Source organism: Megalobrama amblycephala, linkage group LG10, assembly GCF_018812025.1.
Source record: "Megalobrama amblycephala isolate DHTTF-2021 linkage group LG10, ASM1881202v1, whole genome shotgun sequence".
Taxonomy (NCBI): Eukaryota; Metazoa; Chordata; class Actinopteri; order Cypriniformes; family Xenocyprididae; genus Megalobrama; species Megalobrama amblycephala.
In genome coordinates, this window is record NC_063053.1 from 5796934 (window position 1) to 5815074 (window position 18141).

Here is an 18141-nt window from a genome sequence, read left to right on the forward strand (position 1 = left end):
TGTGTGTGTGTGAGCAGCTAAAGGTAAGGCAGGTGTAGGGGTGAAGACGGCTAAGCTATATGCATGGGTAGCCCTGCAGACACTACCAGAGGAAATGGTCATCAGCCCATGCCTGCTGGACTTCCTGGAGAAAGCACTGGAGACAATTCCCATCACACCAGTTGATAGGAACTACACAAGTCAGTGTGGTTTCAGATTTATCATTTGTCACTTGAATAACATATGATAAAATCACAATTCTATGAGGTGTTTTTGTGTGTATATTTTATGCTGATATAAATGTGTGTTTGTGTAGCCCTCAATGTTCCTGAGGAGGATGTGGGTCACTTTGATTCGGTGGAGCCTTTGGAGGAGTCTCAGGTGTCTCTCGTGTCTTCTGCTTCATATCCGTACTCCTCCTTCCCTGTGGATGTGGTAGTTTATGTCAGGGTGCAGGTATACCAGCGTTTCTCCATTTGTACTCACTAGTGACCATCTCAGAGCGGCTGGTTAATGTCGTCGTGTTTGTTTCTCAGCCATCTCAGATCCGGTTCAGTTGTCTGCCCATGTCTCGAGTGGAGTGCATGCTGAAACTTCCCTCTCTGGACCTGGTCTTCTCATCCAATAGGGGTGAACTTGAGCCCACCAGTGCCACCCATCCACCTGAGGGTCAACAGACACCTTCCTCCACACCTCCATCGGTACACAATGCCAACAGAGTGCCTGGAAGCAAAGGTATGAATTGTGATTTGTCAAGTAAGACATGTTCCTGGGTCAACATTCTTTTGATTTTCCCGGCAAAAAACGCCCCAGGTCCCTTACATAAAAATCAGTCTATAGGCTTTCACAGACAACCTAGGAAGTTGGGGAAGTTGGGTCTCGTTTTTTAATTTTCATTACAAGCTGTTCACACATCTGCAATAAAAAAGCGATTGATACGTGATAAATTTTTACATATAGCCCCTTTAAGGGTGTATTGACTAATGGTAATCATCGTAACCTCTTCCACCCCTCAGGTCCATCCACAGGGTTAGGCAGTCCTCTGGGGCGGAGTCGCCACCACAGCAGCCAATCAGATCTAACAGGCCCACCGATTAACTCATCAGGTCTGAGTTTCACTGCCTGTATGTCAGATTTCTCCCTGTATGTGTTTCATCCTTATGGAGCCGGCAAACAGAAGTCTGCAGTAACTGGCCTTCCGCCTGGACCAGGACCACTGGGTGAGAGCCCCATGCAAAGACATCACTCAGAAATATTGTGATGGTTTATAAGTAATATAAACTTATACTGTAAAAAGAATTATGGGAGATGGAATTCTGGAGATGACTTTGTTTGTTTCAGGAGCAGCGGATGAAGAGGCTTCTTCAGTGACAGGCAGGAAAGATTCTCTATCCATAAACTTGGAGTTTGTGAAAGTCAGTCTTTCCAGGATGAGACGTACAGGATGTCCAGCATTTATTGATACTTCCATTGCCAGCAAAGGTGGAAAGATGGACACCACTCTTATCAACATCTCAGGTGAGTAATTCAAAATGAAGTATTTTTATTCAGCAAGAACACATTAAATTGATCAGAAGTGACAGTAAAGACATCTATAATGTTACAAAAGATTTCTGTTTCAAATAAATGCTGTTCTTTTGAACTTTCAATTCATCAAAGAATCCTAAAAACCAAAATATTAAGCCTTACAACTGTTTTCAACATTGATAATCATAAGAAATGTTTCCTGAGCATCAAATCAGCATATTAGAATGATTTCTGAAGAATCATGTGACACTGAAGATTGGAGTATTGATGCTGAAAAATTCAGCTTCATCATAACAAGAATAAATTACATTTTAAAATGTATTCAAATAGAAAATAGTTATTATAAATTATTATAAAATGTAACAATATTGCTGTTTTTACTGTATTTTTTTATCAAATAAATTCAACCACTAAAATACAATAAAAGGAAATCCTTCAGTTTTCTCATTAACTAATTTATGACACAATGTGTTTTTTCTTTCTATCTTTCTTTTTTTCCTAGCGGTGTGTGATATCGGTTCTGCATCCTTCAAGTACGACATGAGACGTCTGAGTGAGATTCTTGCATTCCCACGAGCTTGGTACCGCAGAAGCATTGCCAGGAGATTGTTTCTAGGAGACCAGACCATTAACTTACCAGGTTATACATATATACTCAATGTTACACTACTGTTCAAAAGTTTGGAAGCACCATTAAAGGTGCTAAAGAGGATGTTTTTTTTTATACATTTTTGCAATATTACTTGAAACTGTCTTTACTATCTGATAAAAGACTATTTATTAGGTGCACTGAAAGGAATAATATTAATATACATCATCTGTGCACGAGGTAGGGCCTTAAAAACATCAGCCAATCGTTTACGCGATCATCGCGTAAACGATTGGCCCTCTGGCTTGTCAATCACTGCCATGACGTCCCTTGTGAGAGACGGCTGCACGCTCCAGTAACTTTCCACACTCCACAGGCGCTGCATGCAATGTTTTGTCAGGAGACAGGAGTAACAACTGCAGATTATGAGTTACCTGCGGTGAGTCCGACATAATGAATCCACGGCTATAAGTTGCGCACACACTTAACGATTGTAAGGCCGATTATGAATGTAAATTGATACTTATGACTGATCGCGCTCAAACGCGTCCAGTCAGAGCCAGTTGCTTTCAGTCTGCGATTACAGTCGGTGTTCAAATTCCATGTGAAAGTATATAAATCTGCTTCAGTCGCAGGAAACAATCGCTGTATGTTGAGCACAGTCAGAATGTTTTAGCTAGTCGTTAAATGTGTGCCCGGCTTAATAACACAGCGAATGCCGGTGGTAAACACTCGTGTTTCCGATACTCGTGCACGAGTTTTGGGAGGCGTTCCCTCTAAATGAGCTGTGAAGGAGGGGGGTTGCGCTCATTTCAAAAACTCAGTCGACAAAAAGAACCTCTTTAGCACCTTTAAGTTTTTGGAAGAAATTGATGCTTCTGTTCACAAAAGTAGCAGTTCAGTAAGAAAAACAGTAACATTGTAAGTAACTACTGAGATATTAAACAGCTTGTTAAATACGTTTTAAGATGTTTTTTTATATATTCTAATCAGAATTGAAAAGTTGTGCTACTGATGTGTGGCAATCGAAATGTAATGTTTTTTTCAGTTGCTGGAGTATTAAGTACACTTCCATTTCTCAAATCAATTTTTTTGGAAAAACAAACAAAAAACAAGCCACATTTCACATTTCATCAGTCTGTTGTTCTTTTGCGAGATGGAGGCTGTTTCATGCACTGCTGTCTAGAAAGAAGAAAGCAAACTGGATGTAACCATGACAGATGCCTGCTGGACAACAGCAAGCAGTTTGAGAAAGCGACCCCTCACTGGTGCTCAGCTGGCAGCTTCATTGATCCGTACATGCCAAACAGCAGTTCCATCTGCAACAGTGAAGAGATGCCTTTTAGGCAGAGTTTAATAGCCAAAGCTACATCTCAAACGAGAAAATAAGACAAAAACAGTAGAAGAGGCAAAAGGAAAAAAGAACAAACCTAAGTTTGAGATGATCTGTTTTAATTTGAGCTGTTTAAAGGGATAGTTCACCCAGAGATGAAAGTTCTGTCATCATTTACTCACCCTTATATCATTCCAAACCCATAAGATCGTCCCTTCATTGAAAAGTCCATGTGACCAAAACTTGGAGATCCAAAAAGGCTTTATAAAACTAAATTCATATGAATCAAGTGTTTCAATCCAAGCAGTGTGAAGATATTTAATTTATCCTTTTATTTACATCTAAACAATGATTGGCACACATACACAGAACACATCACCTATGATAAACACAGAACCTCAAACATGCCTGCGTGATGCGGCAGAATGAGGATTGTTCTCGCACACACGAGCTTCCCTGTGTACTATATGTGGTGCGTTTTGTGTATGTGTGTTTATATGTGAATAAAAGCCTAAATTATATCTGTTCAGCATATAAAGTGATCATATCTCTTCACAGGACTTTGCTTAAACCGCTTGATTCAAATGAATTTCATTGGTAACACTTTACAATAAGGTTCATTAGTTAAACATTTCAGTACTGTATTAGTAAATGTTGAAATTAACATTAACAAAGATGAATAAATGCTGTATAAGTGCATTAATAGTTTAACTAATTCAGTTAACTAATGTTAACTAATGAACCTTATTGTAAAGTGTTATCATTTTTGGATGTTCCAAGTTTTGGTTACCTGGACTTTCAATGGAGGGACAGAAACCACTCAAAAACCTTTGGTTAATCTTCAAAGAACAAGTAAGGATGTTTTTAAAGTCTTATGGGTTACACTTTATTTGGCAACACTTTATTTTACACTGTCCTTGTTACATATGTTACGTGTAGTTACTGTAGTAATAACTATAAATTATGCATAATTACATGCAACTAAACCTAAACCAAACCCTAATCCTAAACCCATCCCTATAGTAAGTACATGTAGTTAATTATTATTACTCGATACGTAAATGTATAATTACACTGTTACAATGACACCTTAAAATAAAGTGTAACCCTTTAGTTACATTGTACTCAAATAAGCACTGAGTAATATTAATTAACTACATATACTTACTACAGAGTTGCGGTTAGGGTTAGGGTTTGGTTTAGGGTTAGGGTTAGTTACTTGTAATTCTGCATAACTTACTGTAGTAAGTACATGTAGTAATATGTAACTACATCGCCTTAAAATAAAGTGTTACCATCTTATGGGTTTGGAATGACATCAGGGTAAGTAAATGATGACAGAATTTTCATTTTTGGAACTATCTCTTTAAGAATTGCTTCAGAAAGCATGTGATTTAAGCTACACCTGAATATCTTAAAGGTGTAATATGTAAGAATTTTGCAGTAAAATATCCAAAAACCACTAGGCCAGTGTTATATATTTGGTTCACTTGAGTACTTACAACATCCCAAATGTTTGCAACTATTTATAAATCAAGGCTCCGGGACGTGTGAGGAGTCGCCTGTCAATTGCGTCATACCCGCGTTACCCTCGGTTTCCGGTTTTATTAAACCATGGAGATACCAAAGACGCTTTAATATTTACATTTTAATAGGCAAGGGAACAACTGTTTTGACATATTTATAGACAGAAAAGTAAGTATTGTTATATAGCTCAACATGTTTAGTCTTATTGTTTAAATCTAATTGTCTTGATTTTTTGCGAGTACCATGCTTTACCATGCCTCAGAGAAAAACACTATTTTGTGAAGTAGCTAACATAGCATAATCAGGTGCAGCTTTATTTTTAGTAACAGTAATACAGCATTTTCTCCATCATACGAATTGCATGCCATTTAGTAACACAAGCCATCCAGCATTTAATATGATATTCTAAAATGGATCTATCTTACTGCAGTGTGTAACGGTGTCTCACAGCAGCCGCCGAGCGAACGCACAGAGTAACGTTATAACATCATTTTCAACACTCTCAAATGTATCTAATATGATAAACAGAGCTGCGTTACCTCATACTCATGACCGGAAAAGCGGAAGTGGTGCCAGCGACTGTGGCATAATAAAAGTCCCGCTGCTCTTGAGGCGTGTGTTGCACAATCGCTCCAGCGGCCTCGTTCAGCTCCCACAACACTCAGTCCTACTCTGCTTCATACTACAGTAATGTTAATTATCGCATAGTCCTATCCCAATTCTTTTCCACCGGCTGTGATGTGAAGACCACATGTCCCAAGATTCCATGCTCAAACTTGCCATCAGGCTACGCCTTTGTTTTGAATAGGCCTCTAGCGACCTCTAGCGGATAGAAAATATTACATATTGCACCTTTAATGAAGCCTAGTCCAAACTTTTGAACAGTAATGTATTTCTGTTTCCAGTCATCTTGCATCTTCAGATGAATCCTAGGAAGTATTGATGATAACTGCTGTAAAATGTGTTGTAGCTTCAGGTCCTGCCACGCCGGATTCAGTGGAGAGCATCGCCCAGCACCTGTCTCCTGAGTCCAGCCGAAAAGCGTACTGGAGGACGTGGGACGGCCAATCCACTCAACACCCCTCTGTCTTCACTGATGCCACACCAAGCCACGCACACCTAAAATCACCTGCCACAGGACGTTCCCGCAGTGTGTCCGACTCATCAGCACCACGCAGAGGTACACATCCATGCTGCTAGAGGTCTGATAATGATGTGCAGCTCTGTGGCTCTACCATCCTCACATATTAAACCAACTGTGTGTGTGTGTGTCTCTACAGACTCTGTCACCAAGACCTCCACCCCGTCATTTCGGAATGGAAAAACAGCAGCAGCGCAGCAGGGTTCGCCATGGGAGACGCTGGTGGTGTTCGCCATCAACCTTAAACAGCTTAATGTCCAGATGAACATGAGCAATGTCATGGGCAACAATACGTACGAGAGACCTACAGAAACTATTTGATTAGTGCAGCTGTTAACATGCTTGATATCTCTGTTTGATTTGTTTTTATGTATGTGTGTTTAAACAGTTGGACAACAAGTGGGCTGAAGAGTCAGGGCCGTCTGTCAGTGGGCAGTAACAGAGATCGTGAGATCAGCATGTCTATCGGACTGGGTCGCTCCAAACTGGATTCCAAAGGAGGAGTGGTGGGTGGCAACATTGACGTCAACACACTGGAGATGGTCTGTAAGTATACTTTCTTTTATTTTTTAGAGAGGATGTACTTGCTATAAAAACTGGTTATGTCAGTTTTTCCTGAATACATATTTTCTTTAATTATTAGAAATATATTTTTAGTGTTATAATAACCAATTACAACAGCTATCAAAACAGATTTTAATTTTCCATTCATCACCACAAAATGTCTATCACATTGTTTTCAGATAGCTTTATAAAAGTAAGTATTGATATTGACTAGGAGTGTAATGGTACACAAAACTGTTCAGTACATACCTCGGTTTACTGAAAAAATTGTCAACTATAATTAAAAATTAATTAATTAATTAATTAATAAATTAATTCATTTTTGATTTAATTTATAAATAAATTAATTATTTATAAATTAAATATTTATTTATAATTAAATAATTTAATTAATTAAATAAATGTATTCATTCAATTATAATTAAGTTTCTTAAAGATAAAAAAAATTATCTCTGCTAATTCTGTAAATAAACCATATAGGGAGCCCTAAGTTGCACATTACTATAATATTAAAGGTTAAGAACACAGCCCAAACTATTAGCCTAAATTCAGTTGCTATTTATTTTTAGATATAATAATCAACACTATGGCTGTCAAATGATTAATCGCGATTAATCGCATACAAAATAAAAATTTGAGTTTGTATAATATATGTGTAAGAAATGTGTGTAATTAATATGTATATATAAATACACACAAAATAATGTATATATTTAAGAGAAATATGTTATGTACAAAAAATGTATTTATATATAATATAAATTATATAAAAATATAAATAAATAAATACATATACTTGTAAATATTTCTCAAATATATACATGGATGTGTTTGTATTTATATATGCATAATAATTACATACAGTACACCCACATATATTAGGCAAACTCAAACTTTTTATTTTGTATGCGATTAATCGTGATTAATCGGCTAACAGCCCTAATCAACACTCAAATAACAAATTGTATGCAAACATGTAATATAATGAACAATATAATTAATATATAGACTAATATAGTCCATATATTTAGCGAAAGAGTTTCTCTAGTGAACTAACAAGCTGTGGACACTGAATGACTTGCCTGAGGTAAATGTAATGCTAATTGATATTGTTTACAAGCTGTTTTATTGATGTCTTTTCTCTGTTGAAACACTGATTGAGTGATTACAGGAGATATGATACATTTCAGTAAGCTGTACTGTATTTTTCAACATTCCTTCAGATGTTCATTCATGTTTATTCTGTAACTAGTATTAAAGAAGAGGAGATGATCACATTCACTTGAGCTCCGCGCTGCCGCTTGAGCTAAGATGCCTATACAGTGATATAGTCGTGCCACATTAAAGATCGTCAAAATGCCATTTTTTTGTTTGAATTTCGTGATAAAATGGACAGAATTTAAAAGATGACACTTTACTCTTACTTTTTCAGTAAGAAACAAAGTAACTCAGAGCTTATTGCAATTATTGGTGGTTAATGGTGATTAGGCTACAACGCTGTATTTGTTGTGTACACATGCGTACCGAACCATAAGACACGTACCGCATAAGACACGTATTCGCGGGATGAATACATGTACCGTTGCACCCCTAATATTGAATGAATCCGTTGATTATATATTTACTAAATTAGCATTTTCTGTTATGGTTTTCTTCTACCATGACCCATAAAATAAAAGTTAATGTAAAGTTAAATAATATAATAGTATTAGTTATAATAGTATAATTTTTTTACTAATTCATATGTATTAGTATCAATTTATTACTTATTAATTATTAATTAAAACAAATTTCTATAGGTGAATTTCTGGAAATATGCAATGTTTATGGGTAATTCATACTGAAAAATTAAATGTATTTGTTAAACTAAAAAAGAAATTAAAATTTCTCTATTTTCTAAATTCAAGTTATTGATCTTCTTGGAAATGATTCATCCATGCATCCGTCCTTTATTAACCCCCTGGAGCAGTATTAATTACTTTTATGATTGATGGATGTGCTTTTTTGGGCTTCAAAATCTCGATTACTATTTACTCCCATTATGAAGCTTAGATAACTCTGATTGTGTTTGGCTGAAAAAAGAAAGACATATACACCTAGGATGGCTTGAAAAATTAGTTTTCAACATTTTTGGGTGAACAAACCCTTTAAGAACAAAGAAGGAGAATAAATTATATATGATTATATAATAAAGCAAAGTTTGTTTTTTGCTTATGGATAAAAAGAAGTTTGAAATACCTTCGCAGTCACAATGCTCCGCTTCGCTCACATGCTTTGATGGCACACAACCCTGGTGTCTGGTCATCCTCTTCAGTAACTGATAACTGATTGTTCTTCTAGCCCATATTTCAGAACACCCAAATCAGCAGCCCAGTCATAAGATCCAGATCACCATGGGCTCCACAGAGGCTCGACTGGACTATATGGGCTCCAGCATATTAATGGGCATCTTCAGTAACGCTGACCTGAAACTCCAGGATGAGTGGAAGGTGAACCTCTGCACAACTGAGGCCAGTCTATCTGAGAAAAGGTAAGGCAGCATAAAAGAACTGCCAGTCATACTAGCATATCAACTGAAGGAAATGTAAGAGACTACCTGAACCATAACATTCTCTGATGTGCATCTCCTCCAGTGAGATCTTTGTACACGGAGACCTGCAGTGGGACATATTCCAGGTGATCATCTCCCGCTCCACCACCCCTGACCTGATAAAGATCGGCATGAAGCTGCAGGAGTTCTTCACACAGCAGTTTGACACCAGCAAGCGAGCCCTGTCCACCTGGGGTCCGGTGCCCTACAATCCTCCCAAAACCCCGGTCATCAACATGGACAAAGGAGCAGCTGAGCTCTGTTAGTGTGCTTGTGACCATTTTACTTTTAAAATACAATTTTGTTGTTAATGAAATTACATTAAAGACCAACACGAATGTCTTTTTCTCTCAGATATGGATGCAGCTCATCACAGACATTGGCCCAGTGTGTTGAAGATGGTGGCTGGATGTCACATTTCCCTCTTCCAGATGCCCCTCCCAGAGGATGCTGTGCAGCTGGGCGGCTCGATGAGTCTCCATGGCAACCACATGACTCTGGCTTGTTTCCATGGGCCCAACTTTCGTTCCAAGTCCTGGGTGCTGTTCCACCTGGAAGAGCCCAACATCGCCTTCTGGACTGAAGCACAGAAGATCTGGGAGGATGGTACAAACACAGTGCTAGTTTTCCATCCATCCATTCCCCTTCTCATAAATTGTAACTCACCGGTTGTGTTTTTTTGTCTAGGTTCCAGTGATGATTCTACATATATAGTTCAAACCCTTGACTTTCACCTTGGGCATAATACCATGGTAACCAAGCCTTGTGGTGCTCTGGAGAGCCCGATGGCAACCATCACTAAGGTTACCCGCCGTCGTCATGAAAACCCCCCGCATGGGGTGGCTACAGTCAAAGAATGGTTCAACTATGTCACTGCCATGAGGAACGAAGGTAAATGTTGCACACTCAATGGCACTGTTCCGAACCTAGTGAGCTGCTTTGCTGTCTGTTCTCTACATAGGCAGCTGCCTTCTAAGGCATCAAATTGAACCTTAGGAGTGACCAAGTGACAAGCAGTGCTTCTCACCTAGTGGTGAAAAAAAAAACATTGATACCATGTTAACAGTACACTACACCTAAGATAATATTGTAAATAATCTGGTTCATACTCCAACATAATAGGTCGTGGTATTGCAAAAAAACAAAAACAAGATGATGACAGTGTGTAGCTGCTACTGCCACACAAAATCACATCAATATTTTGCGAGGTGAAAAATATTGCTAGGTGACAGATGAAAGAAAGACACTATACCCACATCCAAAAAAAGTTTTCCGTTCGCCTTTGTCTATTAAACCTTTGACAAAATCACACCAGAACATTCAGATCTGCGTTGGCGCTGCTGCTGACCCAGAGAGTGCTGTTGTATAGGTATGAAACGGCTTCACAAACGGTCTTTTCCACCACACAATATCATTATTTTAGTAATAATTACGATGATCACAGAAGAACTTGGTTAAAAGATTATATTTCAGATATAAACACTGATGTCTACAGTAGAGATCAAATCCTTTATATATAACCTTTAGAAAGTAACAGTGCTTCAAATAACAATTGTATCAATTACATTGTTACACCAGTAGGTGGCGACAAGATAAAAATGTATTTGTCATTGGATCATTCATTCAAGAAATTCGTCCAAAAAACGCTGATTCATCCAGTAATGAGACATGAAGTGTTTATGAATGAGTCATTGAATCATTCATTCAAACCTATTTTTTTTAAATAATTCATTCAGATTAATTAAACATTTTAAATAGACTGCAGCAAATACCGTTGCACTTAAAAGTATATAAATGCACATCTTACACAAATATTGGGTAGATGTCAATTTTTTATTGGATTTAAACAATTCTTAGTTATCAGCTCAGAATTGAGTGAACTGTGTATTCGTTTTTGACATTCCTTTCACTTCATTCTCCATTTTGATTTTAGATCAATTTCCAATTAGCTCTTCACATTCCATTAAAGGACTGGCTTCTCCACAAAAGATATATACTATACTGCTTTAGAATTTATCCAAAATTTTAAGACCCAGCTCAAGGTCCTTTCCCAGTTGTAGAAAAGCCATTGCATGGGCAGCACGTCTATGATTCCTTAACTCTTTACTTGCCTGCATTTTTGATTAATTTTCACAAAAAAATTTCATGGCCCCCAGAATATTTCTTTGTATGAATATCTGAACATGCAATATATCAAAAGAAAGAGCAGAAAAGTTTTATTCTAGCTTCATGCATTCTTTTTATCAACACTTGTGTGTGGGTAAGTTTCATTAAAAAAGCAACATTTTGAACAAAGAGCTGAGAAAATATATAAAGCATGCATAAGCAATGCTTTTATTGCTTGTTTTTGTTTTGATCCAGAGATTCTGTACTCTTTCAGAAGTTGCGTAATAGCGCCCCCTACCGTATAACAGTGAAAACACGGAAAGCCGGAAATTCCATTAATGTTGGAGAAAGAGATAAAATGTTATCTATATAGGCAGCTCACTAAGGTTTTAGAGACAGCTAGTGTAAAGCCATATTGTTTGCTGAGCAGTCACCTGTTTATGATTACCATATTTCCTGTTCTTGAAATGGAATATTTTTATTTTCCTTAAAAAAAATAATCCTCTCTTTTGTTTCAGAGCTGAACTTGTTGCGTAACGTGGATGCAAACAACTCAGAAAGTGGAGCAGCAGCAAAGAGCTCCAGCCTTCTGAGCGGCTTCAGGGGCTCCTCCAGCTACAACCACGAAACCGAGACCATCTTCGCCCTTCCCAAAATGCAACTCGAGTTCAAATCCATTCATGTACAAGACCCAGAGGAACCTTCTCTCAGTGGTACAGTCTAATAACCTGCCAGATTTTCAAAATCTGGTAGCCTCTGGCAGCTACATTGCTATTGTTTATTCCTAAGGTTGCTAGACACTTGTGAAGCTTGTACAGTATGAAACCTCGCTGACTCTGCGCTGTGTTGCAGATGCTGGCAGTAAGCCCAAAGTGGAGTGCAGTGTGGTCACAGAGTTCACCGATCACATCTGTGTCACCATGGATGCAGAGCTCATCATGTTCCTGCATGACCTGGTGTCGGCATACTTGAAAGAAAAGGAGAAAGGTGAGACCATGAAATCAAGATTCACTCTAGGGATTTTCACACTGCGCTTAACCTTGGGTTATTGTCGTCCTAAACTCTGCTTTTACCCGGGTAAAGGAACGTTTCACAGAGTTAACCCCGCATTAACTTGTACAGTGCGAAATGATGCGGTGCTAGAATGTTACAGCTAGTAACAGACAACCAATCGCATACTCATATTTGCGTGCTTCGGACAGTCACGGAAACACTTTGGATTTTATATAAACAGTAAATTCATCGTTTGATGAAATGCTGACAGAAAACACGACAATTCGAGTGAAGAAGAGACGTATCATTTTTACTTTTATAGTCCGAAATGTCCATTCAGCATAGACTCGATAGTACAGTCGGCAGTACGAGGATGCATCCAATCATTGACGCTGCAAATATGCAAATAAGAATGTTAGCACAGGGTTTAGGATTAATTGTTAACCCCGGGTAAATTATGAGCAGTGTGAAATGTGAGGCAAGATAACCCAGGATTCCGTTTACCCGGGGTTTAGAATTACCCAGGGTTAACCATTTCAAGTGTGAAAAGCCCTTCTGTTTCCTTTATTCATAAATGTCCCTTGTCACTGAGCATGTGCTTGTGTTGTAGCCCTCTTCGCACCGCGCATCTTGGCGTCTCGATCTGGTCAGAAGAGCCCCACCGCGCAGCAGGATGAAGGCTCATCAGAGAAGAAGGAAAAGGAAGAGGGAATAAACTATACTACAGTGGACTGGAGAGAGTTCCTCTGCAACACATGGCATCTGGAGCCCACACTACGGTAACACTGGTCACATGACCTCAACTCATGTTCCACACAGACCTATCTGATGTCTCAAATCAAATAGACTTGTGTGTTAATAGACAGTTGCTGTGGGGTTCTTGTTTGGTTGTGAGGGCATTGCTAGGCAGTTGTTAAGGTGTTCTGACTGGAAGGTAGGGAGTTGCTAGGGTGTTCTGGCTGGTTGCTCGGGTGTTGCTTGGTGATAGTTAAGGTTTTCTGAATAGATGGTAGGGAGTTGCTAGAGTGTTCTGGCTGGTTGGTGTGGGGATCTGAGTGGTCGCTCGGGTGTTGCTAGGTGGTAGTTAAGGTTTTCTAAATGAATGATAGGGAGTTGCTAGGGTGTTCTGGCTGGTTGCTGTGGGGATCTGGGTGGTTGCTCGGGTGTTACTAGATGGTAGTTGAGGTTTTCTGACTGGAAGGTAGGGAGTTGCTAGGGTGTTCTGGCTGGTTGCTCGGGTGTTGCTTGGTGGTAGTTAAGGTTTTCTGAATAGATGGTAGGGAGTTGCTAGAGTGTTCTGGCTGGTTGCTGTGGGGATCTGGGTGGTTGCTCGGGTGTTGCTAGATGGTAGTTGAGGTTTTCTGACTGGACGGTAGGGAGTTGCTAGGGTGTTCTGGCTGGTTGCTGTGGGGATCTGGGTGGTTGCTCGGGTGTTGCTAGATGGTAGTTGAGGTTTTCTGACTGGACGGTAGGGAGTTGCTAGGGTGTTCTGGCTGGTTGCTGTGGGGATCTGGGTGGTTGCTCGGGTGTTGCTAGATGGTAGTTGAGGTTTTCTGACTGGACGGTAGGGAGTTGCTAGGGTGTTCTGTCTGGTTGCTGTGGGGATCTGGGTGGTTGCTCGGGTGTTGCTAGGTGGTAGTTAAGGTTTTATGAATGGATGGTAGGGAGTTGCTAGAGTGTTCTGGCTGGTTGCTGTGGGGATCTGGGTGGTTGCTCGGGTGTTGCTAGATGGTAGTTGAGGTTTTCTGACTGGACGGTAGGGAGTTGCTAGGGTGTTCTGTCTGGTTGCTGTGGGGATCTGGGTGGTTGCTCGGGTGTTGCTAGGTGGTAGTTAAGGTTTTATGAATGGATGGTAGGGAGTTGCTAGAGTGTTCTGGCTGGTTGCTGTGGGGATCTGGGTGGTTGCTCGGGTGTTGCTAGATGGTAGTTGAGGTTTTCTGACTGGACGGTAGGGAGTTGCTAGGGTGTTCTGTCTGGTTGCTGTGGGGATCTGGGTGGTTGCTCGGGTGTTGCTAGGTGGTAGTTAAGGTTTTCCAAATGAATGGTAGGGAGTTGCTAGGGTGTTCTGGCTGGTTGCTATGGGGATCTGGGTGGTTGCTCGGGTGTTGCTAGGTGGTAGTTAAGGTTTTCTGAATGGATGGTAGGGAGTTGCTAGGGTGTTCTGGTTGGTTGCTGTGGGGATCTGGGTGGTTGCTCGGGTGTTGCTAGATGGTAGTTGAGGTTTTCTGACTGGACGGTAGGGAGTTGCTAGGGTGTTCTGGCTGGTTGCTGTGGGGATCTGGGTGGTTGCTCGGGTGTTGCTAGATGGTAGTTGAGGTTTTCTGACTGGACGGTAGGGAGTTGCTAGGGTGTTCTGTCTGGTTGCTGTGGGGATCTGGGTGGTTGCTCGGGTGTTGCTAGGTGGTAGTTAAGGTTTTATGAATGGATGGTAGGGAGTTGCTAGAGTGTTCTGGCTGGTTGCTGTGGGGATCTGGGTGGTTGCTCGGGTGTTGCTAGATGGTAGTTGAGGTTTTCTGACTGGACGGTAGGGAGTTGCTAGGGTGTTCTGTCTGGTTGCTGTGGGGATCTGGGTGGTTGCTCGGGTGTTGCTAGGTGGTAGTTAAGGTTTTATGAATGGATGGTAGGGAGTTGCTAGAGTGTTCTGGCTGGTTGCTGTGGGGATCTGGGTGGTTGCTCGGGTGTTGCTAGATGGTAGTTGAGGTTTTCTGACTAGACGGTAGGGAGTTGCTAGGGTGTTCTAGCTGGTTGATGTGGGGATCTGGGTGGTTGCTCGGGTGTTGCTAGATGGTAGTTGAGGTTTTCTGACTGGACGGTAGGGAGTTGCTAGGGTGTTCTAGCTGGTTGCTCGGGTGTTGCTAGGTGGTAGTTAAGGTTTTCTGAATGGATGGTAGGGAATTGCTAGGGTGTTCTGGCTGGTTGCTGTGGGGATCTGGGTGGTTGCTCGGGTGTTGCTAGGTGGTAGTTAAGGTTTTCTGACTGGACGTTAGGGAGCTGCTAGTGTGTTCTGGCTGGTTGATACAAGTTCTAAATAATTGCCAGATGGTTGCTAAGGTTTTTTTGGGTTAAGGGTTTTCTGGATGGTTGCGATGGTGTTTTTAGGGAGTTGTTAGGAGGTGGTGTTAGCACTTTACTAGGTTGTTGCTGAGTCATTGTGAGAGTTGCAAGAGTGTTCCTGAATGAATGCTAGGCAGTTGCTAGGGTTTTCTGGGTTATTGTCAGGACATCGGCAGGTGGTTATATGTGGTATACTTGCTTACTCCATACAAGTTCATATTTCACCATTTTTTGCACACTTTTCATACATTTACATACATTTAATATCTGTAATGAAGTCATTTGACACATGGCATGTTTCAGGTTGATCTCGTGGACGGGCCGTAAGATCGATCCGGTGGGGGTGGACTACATTTTGCAGAAGTTGGGATTCCACCATGCCAGGACTACTATTCCCAAGTGGCTACAGAGAGGAGTAATGGACCCTCTGGATAAAGTTCTGTCCGTTCTCATTAAGAAACTTGGCACGGCATTACAGGATGAGAAAGAGAAGAAAGGTCAAAGAGACAAAGATGAGCATTAACTCAAATACTTCAATGTATTAATACATTTCCGCTACCTGGAGCCATCTGTGTGAATTTTTCTTTTTCTTTTTTTTTTTTTAACCTTGTATGAAACCACTGGATTTGTTGCAAACTACTGTACAGCACTCACAAACACATCACAGCCATCGTTATACTGTGTGAACATTAACGTTTGCCCTGGTTCATATGGCTATAGCTCTCGGATGACTGAAAGTGTTTTTTCCTTTTTTGGTTTTGTACATTTTAATTTTCAGATAAAGTAAACATTGGATAGCTGCTGCTGCTGCTGAATGCCAGTTGGACTTTTAACATGGATTAAATGCACTTATACGTCACTGACACTAACAAATGATCAGTGATCTTAAGCTACAGTATACAAGTGTGCTCTTGAAATCGGTTTACATGAGTTCAGAGGAGCGATACGCATCCTGTGTTCTTTCTCTGAGGTGAATATACTGCTGAATATTGCCAATCAGACTTTTTAAGTAGTTTAACATTTTAAGAGCAAACAATACAGGTAACCGCTGACCGGGTGGTAAAGTGTTCTATCAGCCAGCAGAGGAAGTGTGAACATCCCTATGCCTAATTATTCCTTTGAGAGTGACCAAATTTTATGATGCCTGATTAACAACACATTTTGAGGGATGATATAGTGGAAATGCCTCAGATATTCCTGTGAATACATCAGAACCTCAGATTGTGCTGTGTAATGTGAACTGGCCTATAAAGCAAGGCTCTAACTTAAGTAGACAAACAAAATGTAAATATCTTAAATGCATAAGCTGTTACCCATGTTAGGCCTGTGGTGATAGTGTTTTTCCTTTTTTCATAACAAGTGCAATAGACCATTGTATGTACAGAAGTAAATATGTTCAATGTGCTGATTTCTTAACTGAATAAAATCATTACTACTAAAATGAATGATACTTGTAGGTGATGTTTTTTTTTTTACTGATTTGAAAATTAAGATGAATCTTGTTCATTCATTGCTGTGGAAATGGAAGGTTGCCTTAGGGAACACATGCATAAAGAAAATGTTCAGACATACTACAGAAATAGACTGTTCAGAATAGCATATTATCATCAGTTGTTTTTGCAGTATACATTGTGCAGTGTATGTGTAAAATACCTGGATGAGCACATATTTTTGTTAATTAAAATAAAGCTGAAATAAAACAAATATTAGAAAAAAATGTAAATCCATATTATAAATGCTGCCTGAGTAACTAACTGAAATAAATTAAGTTTAGGCACTGAAATTACAACTAAAAAACAAAGCTAAATAGAAAATTAAAAAAAAAACAATAAAACAGCAAAAGAACAAAATTACACAAAAATGAAAACAATAATAAAATGTATTTCAGATAATATAAATGCTGTAATATCTAAATAACACTATCTTCTTGATCATTTTCAGTGATTGATGTACTACAATAATTTTAAACATTTTTTAACTCGTTTGTTAGACAAAGATCTAGACAAAGTTTAACTAGATGCCACATGCTGGATTAAACATGCAATGTGATGATGTAGCATACTAATGTTTGAAATGTTTATTGCCTAATGCCAACTGTTTTTGTAAAAAAAAAAAACAAAAAACAGCCCAGGATACAGCAAGTAACATGTTACCATTTCACTCAGAACTGGGCCTAAGCAACAATGTACTATCCAATGTACACTTCCAAACATAACCACTGCGTGGCACACTTTATGTTCAACAGTTTCAATTCAGCCCATCATGTTTTGCCGTCTTAAAAATCTGAATAGGTAGATTTAAAGGGTTAGTTCAACCATAAATGAAAATAATGTCATTAATTACTCATCCTAATGCCGTTCTACACCCGTAAGACCTTCGTTCATCTTCAGAACACAAATTAAGATATTTTTGATAAAATCTGATGGCTCCGTGAGGCTTTCATAGGGAGCAATGACACGTCCTCTCTCAAGATCCATAAAGGTACTAAAAACATATTTAAATCAGTTCATGTGAGTTCAGTGGTTCAATATTAATATTATAAAGCAACGAGAATATTTTTTATGCACCAAAAAAAAAAAAATAACGACTTATTTAGTGATGGCCGATTTCAAAACACTGCTTCAGGAAGCATCGGAGCACAAATGAATCAGCGTGTCGAATCAGCGGTTCGGAGCGCCAAAGTCATGTGATTTCAGCCGTTGGCAGTTTGACACGCGATCTGAATCATGATTTGATTT

The 18141-nt window shown here is 39.5% G+C and overlaps 1 protein-coding gene across 1 annotated transcript in view; it reads left to right on the forward strand.

Moving 5' to 3' along the window:
* Positions 1–16848, forward strand: part of LOC125276564 (transmembrane protein KIAA1109 homolog) — a 42655-nt gene extending 25807 nt beyond the window's left edge. Inside the window, exons 17-33 of the mRNA XM_048204141.1 lie at positions 18–179; positions 296–435; positions 516–714; positions 996–1199; positions 1321–1497; positions 2009–2146; positions 5926–6135; positions 6236–6389; positions 6485–6642; positions 9001–9190; positions 9294–9511; positions 9605–9856; positions 9938–10141; positions 11875–12069; positions 12209–12343; positions 12960–13128; positions 15707–16848. Coding sequence (XP_048060098.1) covers positions 18–179; positions 296–435; positions 516–714; positions 996–1199; positions 1321–1497; positions 2009–2146; positions 5926–6135; positions 6236–6389; positions 6485–6642; positions 9001–9190; positions 9294–9511; positions 9605–9856; positions 9938–10141; positions 11875–12069; positions 12209–12343; positions 12960–13128; positions 15707–15926 — 3125 coding nt within the window. The 3' untranslated portion in view covers positions 15927–16848. The remainder of the gene's footprint in view (positions 1–17; positions 180–295; positions 436–515; positions 715–995; positions 1200–1320; positions 1498–2008; positions 2147–5925; positions 6136–6235; positions 6390–6484; positions 6643–9000; positions 9191–9293; positions 9512–9604; positions 9857–9937; positions 10142–11874; positions 12070–12208; positions 12344–12959; positions 13129–15706) is intronic.
* The last annotated feature ends 1293 nt before the right edge of the window (positions 16849–18141 follow it).